Raw genomic sequence first — 10,173 nt, 5'->3', positions numbered from 1 at the left:
TCGTTGGAGAGTTGAAAAGGAAAATCTAGGGATTTGAGGGTAAAATGGTCACTTTTTAAAATTTGAAAACTTTGGATAGAGAAAATTGTGAGATTTTTAAATATGGAGAGGAAAATGTGATAAAATTTTAATTTTTTAATAAATAATGATTTTCCCCCTAATTCTAAAGGGTCGTTTGATTCTAGAAATTTAAAAATTACTTTGGTAATCTATCTTTTTATTATTTACATTATCTTGTTTGATTTGTCAGTAATAAAAAATTACTAAAATCTTCTATTATTAATGCTGACATGATAGATAATATAGGTGGTAATTTGATTATCACCTTCACCTTAACTGTTAAAATATTACTAAAGTAATCTTGATTTTATTATAATTATATTATAATTTATTAATTGTTTGAGAAAAAATTAAATTTATTTTTAATTAATATAACAAATAATATAAAAAATATTTAAAAATAATTATATTCAAGAGTATTTAAGTAAAATAATTTACTAGTATTATTTTATTATCTTTAATCAAATATAATAATTATTTATATCTATTAAATTTTATCAAACATAGTAATCATTTATACCTATAATCTTTTAAGTAATCTATCTTCAACGTAATTTTTCAATTTCGGTAATAAAATATTACTCAAATCAAATACCTTTTAATTAAAATTTTTAATGAAAACTTTATATATATATATATATATATTTGCCTTTGTATTAAAATTTACACAGAAAATAGTCCTTCGGCAAAAAATATAACTGAATCGATTATAATTTTATCCACATACTTTATATTTATATGTAGTTTACCATCGAAATAATATAAAAATTCACAAACCATTTAATAATTTTGAAAATGTTTAAATCCATTATTGATACGGCGACGTGTGGAGGAGGAAAGTATTCGATTTTTTAAGTTGGGCGAAAAATAATATGGAGGGAAATTGGAAAAGAAGGATAATATAAAATGACAATCCCGCCCATCCTTCCCCTTCTCGTACTCTACTGTCAGTTTATAGTTATGGCTGCCAGCCAAAAATATAAGACCCCTAAAACCTTAATTATGAAGGAAAAAATAAAATTACCAAAATCTCTGTGTCTGTCTCACGCTTTTCTTCTTCCTTCTCAGAGTTGGCAATTTTTTTATTTTTTCCAGATTCTGAAACGCCATGCGCATTCAATAGAAGCTTTTACCGCTTGTACGACATCGTAAGATTGACTCATTGGTGAGTAAACATTGTCATCGCTTCAGGTTTTCTTCATTCTATGTGATTCGTTCGTGGAGTTCCTCATTTTCTTGATTTTGTTTTTTCTTTAATTTTTGGGTTTCTGTAATGCATAAAGATCGATCATCTAGTGTACGCTTTTCTTCCCTGTAGTGAACTCTCAATTCAAAGTAATGAAAGCCTTTTTTTACCTGTGTTTGGTTTGATTCTACTGAAGTTGTTTTGAAAAGGAAAAATATGTATATTTTCTGTTTTTAAATCAGGGTTCTGTGCTTCTTTTCTCAGAGATGAGAGAGGGTTTGAGATCTCGGAATTGCTCCGTGCAAGTTGAGAAAGGCAAGGTTTTGCCAGAGGAAGAAGGTGAAGTGAACGATGAAAAGCAAAAGTGTTCTGCTTTAGATGGCGAGGTAAGCTTGAGAGCCACTTATGGGTCTGATCCTGTGAAAGAAACTATAACACTTGAAGAGGGAAATGGGTCAGAGAAAGGTGAATGCGAAGAGGATGGATTAAAAATTGGAGAGGGAGATGGCTCAGAGAAAGTTGATTGTGGAGAGGATGGATTAAAAATTGACAACAGTGATGGGCCTGTGAAAGTTGAATGTGAAGAGGATGGATTAAATTTGAACAAGAGTAAGAGGAGTAAAGTAGATGGTGAAGATGATGGATTAAATTTAAAGGAGAGTACGAGGAGCAAAGTAGATAGTGAAGAAGATGTATTAAATTTAAACAAGAGCTGTAAAGTAGATGGTGAAGGTGGTGGGGATGAGGACATCATAAAGAATGGAGTGAAGGAGGATGGCAAAGTTCAGAATGTTGTTCGGGTTTTGAGGTCAAGGCTTGTGGTGAATAGTGGAAATGAGAAGAAAGGTAATAGGGCAGAGGTTAAGGAAAAGGATCAATTTACAGCAAGTCTTGGAATCGAGAATGAAGGGGTTGTGAATGTGAAAGTGGAAGACTGTGATAAATCTGATTATAGTGAAGTATGGAAGAAGATGAAAGGTATGCATGGGAGACCCTCAATAGTTCAAAAGACTGAAGAATCTGATGATTATGTGGTGAAAAAGAAGGTTAAAGGTAAGCGTGGGAGACCCCCTAGAGTTCAGGAGAGTGATGAAATTCATTGTAAGGAGGGGAAGAAGGTGAAAGGTAAGCGTGGGAGACCCCCTAATGTGCAAGCTGGTGATGATTCCTATGAAGATGAAGTGGGGAAGAATGTTAATGTTAGGCATGGGAGACCCCTAAAACTGTATAATATTGATGAAGCTAAGGGTGAGAGAAGAAATAAATATGAATTTAAGTGCAGAGGACCATCTAAGGTTCAGGAGACTTATATATGCAATGGGAAAGAGATGGAGGTTGTGAAAGATAAGTGTGGTAGACCCCACAACATGGCACAGGACAGTGAGAAAGCCGATGGTGAGGGAAGGAAGTGTTTGAAACGTAAGCGTGGGAGACCCCCCAAAGTTGATTTTGATGATGTGGGAAGTAAGAGGCTGAAAATTAAGTGTGGGAGAGCCTGCATTGTGCAGGCTAGTATTACTATTTTGAAGCCCAAGTTTGGCAAGGGAAGAAAGGTAAATTGTCGAAAAAGCAGAAGGGGGCCAAAGCAGAGAGATAATGGGGAGGGGTTGAATGGGAAGAGGTTTACACCAACTAAGAAGAGTAAATGTGAAACAGAGGACAATGAGGCTTCATCAAGGCTGACATCAGAGGCAGTAAGGGTGTTGAAAGTTGAGAGTCAAAGTGTGAAGAAAAGTGCTGTAGCTAAGCAAGAGGAAACATTGGTAAGAAGTGAGGTGAAACAGTTGATAAGAGACAAAATAGTGGAACTTCTTTTTGCTGCTGGTTGGACAATTGAGTATCGGCCTAGGAATGGTAAAGAATACAAAGATGCGGTATATGTTAATCTTGAAGGGAAAACTCATTGGTCAGTCACCAAAGCTTACAAGTCACTTAAAGCCAGTTATGAACAGGGAGATTCTGATGCCAGGAGTGGTTTCACTTTCACTCCAATACCAGAGGATGAGCTCAAAATACTTAAGAGAAAAATTCAGAAGACTAGGTCAGATAAGAATAAGAGAAGATGGCAACAAAAGGCAGATGATATGGACATAGATGATGATACAGTTGAAAAGAACTGGAAAAAACAAAAACTGCCAAGGGAAAAACTGAATTCTGTTGGCATTTCACTTAGCAAGTCACTGAAAAGGGGAATCAAAAGGAAATCTTCACTCTGTGAGGACAATTCTGTCTGTCTGTCACACAGAGGAACACCAGTAACGGCCAGGAAGCGTAAGCGACTAGAAATGCAAAGTAGGACTCGATGTGCTTTGTTGGCCCGCAAATCTGTGTTAGAGCCTGATAGTGATGGCTATTTACTGTATGAAGGTAAACGCACTGTGCTTTCTTGGATGATTGAATTGGGCACCGTGCCACTTAATGGGAAGGTGCAATACTGGAACTCTGCAAAGACACGAGAAATTCTAAAGGGCAAGATTACAAAAGATGGGATCTATTGTGACTGTTGTGATGAAATCTTATCTATTCCTAAATTTGCGGCTCATGCAAGATGTAAACCCTGTTATCCATTTCAAAATCTTTACTTCGAGTCTGGAACTTCCCTCTTGCAATGCATGGGAGACTCATGGAATAAACAGGAAGAGTCTGAACGTAAGAGATTCCATTTTGTTGATTTTGGTGGTGAAGACCCAAATGATGATACATGCGGTATATGTGGAGATGGTGGAGACTTGATCTGTTGTGATGGTTGCCCATCAACTTTCCATCAAGGCTGCTTGGATATAATAGTATGTATATGTCAGCAAATAAATATATGCATAGACAACATAATTTTTTTTCTGAATTGTTTTCATCCTGTGGCATGTTGTATAGGTTTTGATGAACATGGATAAAAAAGGGAATTTCCGTGAGGTAGTTAGCATAAAGAATCTTTTATATTTGGTGTCATGCTGAGATGACAGTCTTGGAAACTAATATTAAAATTCTGGTAAAGTTGCTGCTCCAATAATTACTTCATAATCTGAAGATGAAAATGGTACACTTTGAAGGTGTCAAAACTATTTTTTTTAGTTTTTTTAATATATATATGCTTTATGACCTGATCTGAAGGTCTAGAATCAATTATCTAGCAGCCGTGGTCATGTTTTTGGTTGATGGCTTTGGTTTATTATTGCCAGGCATGGTTTAATTGTATATGCAGTGGTAAACACTAAATATTAAACATATTTTCTTAGAAATAAGAAAAAATTGCATCATGACTATAAATTTTAGGCATGTCTTCTCTGCATTAACATATGGAATACAGTTAATTTTGGTTTTATTAGGCTTATGTGTACTTTATTTTTTCTTATTTGCCCCCTTTTACTGCAGAAATTTCCTTCTGGAAAGTGGCACTGTGTATATTGTACTTGCAAATTTTGTGGGCGAATTGATGATAAAACTTGCCAAATGGATGATAAGGACAAAGCTGTATCAGCATTACTAATATGCAGTTTGTGTGAAGAAAAATGTATTTACGCTATCCTCTCATTCGCCATGTTTGTCGTATATTTCTTTGTTATATTATAAGTGTTCTCATTGTAATTATCAGCATTTCCTGAAGATAGTACCATTGGGCCAGAGCATGAACCGATTTTTTTTGGGTTTAAATGTTGTAGATCATCATTGCTGTAGTCAGGCAGATGATGCTATAAATGATGATTCCAGTACTCTGTCCTTCTGTGGAAAGAAATGTCAAAAGGTGATATTTCATTTTGCCTGACCTATTTTGTCTACATTTTCTCTTTGCTGTATTTCGTAGCAGTATTGTGTGGAGAATTGTCATTTAAAGCTTTATAGTCTATTGAATATAGTATTTGAGACTCTGGAATGGATGTCGTTGAACCGTGGTAGCATGTTTATTGGATATGGGAGTTTTAGCCTATCTATGGCTCATAGTTCCTTGTAGCCTTGCAGTGGACCTAAAGAAGAAAAAAGTATGCTTGATTGGGTATGGTCTTCAGACATTTGTAGCAGTTGCATACATCTGAGATTATTTTGTGAAAATAATGTCTTTAGTTCTTCTTTTAAGTTTCAAAAAATGTACATTTTCTTCTTAGGAAAATTTAGCTATCTATTTTTCTTTTTGGAAATTGATTTAAATGTTTTTGCTGTGCAGATATTTGTGGGACTAGAGAACCTTCTAGGGGTTAAACATGAACTGGAAGATGGATATACGTGCACTCTTATTCATTGTTGTGATGTTGGTTCCGATCTTCTTAGCAATGATGTGTGTCAGAAGGTTGAATGTAATGCCAAGTTAGCTGTTGCATTGTTCGTTATGGATGAATGCTTTTTGCCTCTTGCTGACCACAGGAGTGGGGTTAATCTGATTCATAATATTGTCTATAATTTCGGGTAAGCACAGTTGCACTATAATTTTTGTGCATTATAAACCATTTTTCACATGGTTGACAAATTGACTGCCATTTATCACTAATTCATATTTACTATGGGTCATGGGTTTTATTGACCTTTAATTATTTGTAAACCGGTTTAAACATCTTTCAATTAATGGGTAGGGTGATGCTTTCTTCATGATATGCTCTATGTAGAATCTTATCCTCCATGCTCCTATTCTTGTTGTGTGCCTATTGTTATGATCTTGCAGGTTTATTTGTTACTAGTGTAATGAAGATTTACTTTTTCACTTAGCTGGCGGTACTGTCATGGTGTGTGCATATATGCAAGTCAAATTTTTGTTGAGTTATCATATGAAGTCTAAACAGCTTTAACTGAAAACCCTGGACTACCTCATTTAACGTTTGTGTCATATGAAAACAATATTTTGGGACTCTTCACAATTCTGCTATACTTTCTGCTTTTATTGCAAAACAAATTGCCATTTATTAGTATGTATGTTTGGTGAGCTTCTATACTAAAAATTAACTCAGATATTCCTATTAATATTGAATATTATATGTTATAACTGTCTATATTCTATTGAACCATTCATCTCATTTTTCAGGTCAAATCTTAAGCGTCTAAATTATAGTGGTTTTTACACAGCTATTCTAGAGAGAGATGATGAGATAATCTCTGCAGCATCCATTAGGTATGCCTGTGGAACTTTTTTGCTTTGATTTTGTGAGAGCATATCAATGCTTAGTTATTGTCTTAATACATATGTAGAAATAGCTTTGCTATATAATTGGAAAGAATAAATGTAGATGTGGAATGGTATTCTTACACCCAAGTATGAGTGGTGATTATTTAATGGCCTTTGAGGAGGTCATAACTGATTGTACTTGTAATATAAATTTGGGCATTCTGAATGTTATCATGTAACAATTGTAGTTTTTAGGATTAACCCAACTTTTGGAAATTTTTTTCCTTCCTTTTCTGTAAACTTTACCTTATTTGTATTTGTTGTAATAGTTTAGTTCAGTTCCCTTAAAATTCATGGTCCATCAGTTGCAGCTCTACAGAGACAATGTAGGTAAACTAAATGTGCATTGTCATATGTAGGAACAAACTACTTCTAACTGTTGTGAATCTTTTTCTTCTTTTTTGCTATTGCTTATTGGCCTTCAACATTTGAAGATTAAAGCTCTCATGTAGTGTTGTAATTGCTTTTCTGCCTTTCCTCTTGAAAACTAAAGGGAGCAGTTATCATATGGATTAGGCTAATGTTGATTTTCATGCACTTTTTGTTGATGTTCGGAGCCTGTAATTCCTTCATGACCTTTTGTTCAATGAAATATATTCAGAAATAGTCTCACAATCAAATGCACACATGCACATGCATATACTCTGAGATGGAGAGGGAAAAAAGACTTTTCACAGAAAAATTGTTACGCTAGGACTTTAGGTTGTCCTTGCATAATCTGTCTATTTTTTCCCTTAGGATCATAGTTGTGAGGACAAATTGATGTGAATTACAGATGGTAGAATTTGGCAATCCTCCCTTGATTGGATACAAAGTCACTTTCATTTTTCCATTTACTTAACCTCACAAGGTGGAAGTTGCTTGTTCGTTATAATTCTTCGTTTACAAAGACTTTGTGTTTTGTATTGTCCATCGTGCATGTGTATCTTTGGCCTTGACAGGAATTAAATACTGACTATTTTACTATTTATTTCTTTGTTCAATAGGATCCATGGAAATGATGTAGCAGAGATGCCCTTTATTGGGACCCGCTACATGTATAGGCGTCAAGGAATGTGTCGTCGGCTGTTAAATGGAATTGAATCTGTATGTGTAGAATCAAATATCTTTTCTGCCCTCATCTGCATCACCTTCTTTTGGGATTCAGATCAGTTACTGATTCAATTTGACTATGATTAATGGTTAGGATCAGTGAGTTATATTATTATACAAAGTGTAATACTTGTGACAGTTAATTCTATTTTAAAAGTGCATTAATTATTTATATATGTAATCTTAGTTGCTCAAAAAGCATTGGTCCTTATTCAAAAATTGTTTGAAAAAAATGTCATTGATCATGCCCTTTAATAACTGTTCATTAGTCTGTTTCTCAGTGGGATCTCTTGGTTTTTAAATTTTATGGTCTGCTTGCTAATAGATGCTCATCATGTTTATGCATCAAATAATCTGCAGTTTGTGGAAATTATATAACAGTGATGTTTTTTTTTTTATATATAATTAAAAAAATTTTTTACTCTGAAACACATGTTGATGTCTATATTGATACTAGAAGTGTGCATGGAGTGCCATGTTATTGGTATTTGTGGGTATCTGCAGGTTTTCATTTATTTCATTAAAATTTGTATTTTTTTTACCTTGGTATTTATTGGTTTCAAAAGTGCTGTTTCTCTTTATATGACATTTTCTTATAAATTATCAGGTTCTCTGCTCCCTCAACGTTGAGAAGTTAGTCATTCCTGCAATCTCTGAACTCAGGGAAACATGGACTTCAGTTTTTGGTTTCAAGCCTCTTGAAGTGTCAAGCAAGCAGAAAATGAAGAACATGAATCTACTGGTGTTCCCTGGTGTAGATTTGTTGCAGAAACCAATGCTGAAACATCATTTTATTGAGAAAAATATGATTCCTGTTGAAGGTATTCAATAAAAAAATACACACCATGCACACAAAAATTCATTCCATTGTCAGTTCATGTTATGTGTTAGTAGATTTTTCATCCCATGTATGTTTTGTAGGCGTGAAATCCATTCGACTTAAGCTTCAAACTGTTGATGATATGGCACATAATTTTGATGGGAAACGTTTGTGTCGGTTTGATGTGAATGTTTGTAGTGAGGATACAGAACTACACAAATCTGTCATTGAATCCACTTTGCAGCTTCCTGATGGATGCTCACGTGGTACTTCTGGTGTGATGAGTGAGAGTGTCAACTTCCCAGAATCCACCACTGATTCAAAATGTATTGACCAATAGGGTTCGACTCATGATGTAATGAAGGGGAATGGTAAATCTGTAATTAATCCTCTGGGTTCTGCTTCTGATGGTGGACAAACTGAAAATACAAGTGATTGTGGACAATGTCCCCATGCGTCTGAATTGATTACTTAAGGCAGTGCTTCTGATGTTAGAATAGAAAATAGCATCGTTAAACACATCTGTGACGAGGCGTTGGCACATCAGGCTGCTGTAAGTAACACTAATGAACATCAGGACTTGAACATTTAACAGCTGCAGGGCACATCTGAGTCAGGTGAAAGAACACTCGACAGTACTGTAGTGAAAAATAACCTTGCCATTTCCCTGAATCCGTCTGCATCATCAGTTGACATGTACTGTGCATCTACCAGATGCTTTTCAACAGATTTTCCATGCAAGAGTAGCAACATCCCCAGTTACAGTATTGACCAAACTTCCCCACTCACCTCCCAAATATTGCGAAGTGTTGATAATTCTTCATGTGCCTTATTATCTGACCGTAACATCAGTTCTTCTCAGGGCAATGGGTTTGATGCTCATAAACTAGTTTTTCCTCCAGTTGATATGGTTTTACGCTGGTGGGTTTCCATTTGATGCCCCTGGAAAACCGGATTGTCAGCCTGCCATGTGCAGTGACCTTTGCTTGTCTGCGGATGCCATAGCAGGTTCTTGTGAGGCTACTTTGTATGATGACCCTAACCCAAAAGAAAATTCTATTTCTGTTGACAAGAACCTTATTGCTAATGGAGTTGCAGATGAATACTGAATCTTCAATGCACCCTGGGCAGATTCTCAGTTTGTTCATTCAACTACCGCACACTGCAATTTTGAAGCTTTGTGCAACTTGAGGCCAGGTTCTGGTGTGGGTGTTCACTGTGCCTCTGGTGGGGGCAATTCATGTGGTACTCCTGAGGTGATAATCCTATCTAACCAGGCTAGTTGAACTCATTTTTGTTCTGATTTCTCATTATCAGATCAATACAGCTTTTAATGCTTCATTCTGTAGCGATGAAGCTGAAGGCTCTAAGAAGTCTCTTAACTTTTTTTGATAAGTCAAATGTCCAGAATTTGTAATTTTTGCGGTAGCACAGTTTAGAGAGAGCCTTCTAATTGAATTGGTATTGCTTAGAGTAGGCTTAACATCACTGATGGTTGTATGTTTTAAGGTTAACATGACCCACCCTTGCTCCTTGAAAATGAAACAAATGCATGGCAGTATCATGAAAATAGTCGTTCCTTCTGACCATTTACGCCTGTTTGCCGGTATTGGATGTTCTATTTGTTTATATAAATATTATTGTCTTGATTATATATGTACAGGAGATGAGAGGAATCAACAATAAATAAGCTGGAAAAAAATAAAGTTCTCGTGGCAATATCATTTTCTCACAAACTATAAATAAGCGACACTTGACCGCTCACAATTAGGGTTTGGCTGGCCTCTCTGTTTCTTCCATTTGAAACAGCTGGTGCGGATCTGAAACCCTAAGAATGGTAAGTTCAATTCCCAGCTTTCTCTGTAAGAA

The 10,173-nt window shown here is 35.4% G+C and overlaps 1 protein-coding gene across 2 annotated transcripts; it reads left to right on the top strand.

Moving 5' to 3' along the window:
• Positions 1-1,062: 1,062 nt before the first annotated feature.
• LOC123210230 lies at positions 1,063-9,895 on the top strand. 2 transcript variants are annotated; one of them, XM_044628476.1, is made up of 8 exons: positions 1,063-4,032; positions 4,616-4,754; positions 4,903-4,985; positions 5,403-5,641; positions 6,252-6,338; positions 7,379-7,478; positions 8,092-8,305; positions 8,406-9,895. In XM_044628476.1, the coding sequence occupies exons 1-8, from the start codon at positions 1,513-1,515 to the stop codon at positions 8,642-8,644; spliced, it is 3,621 nt and encodes a 1,206-aa protein (XP_044484411.1). In that variant the 5' UTR covers positions 1,063-1,512; the 3' UTR covers positions 8,645-9,895. The 2 variants fall into 2 exon arrangements, with proteins under 2 accessions (XP_044484411.1, XP_044484412.1); XM_044628477.1 differs by lacking the exon at positions 8,406-9,895 and having other exon boundaries at positions 7,379-7,573; positions 8,092-8,206.
• The last annotated feature ends 278 nt before the right edge of the window (positions 9,896-10,173 follow it).

Source organism: Mangifera indica, chromosome 3 (genome assembly GCF_011075055.1).
Source record: "Mangifera indica cultivar Alphonso chromosome 3, CATAS_Mindica_2.1, whole genome shotgun sequence".
NCBI classification, from domain to species: domain Eukaryota; kingdom Viridiplantae; phylum Streptophyta; class Magnoliopsida; order Sapindales; family Anacardiaceae; genus Mangifera; species Mangifera indica.
The sequence above is the reverse complement of the archived record's forward strand: the minus strand, read 5'-3'. Positions and strand labels throughout refer to the sequence as shown.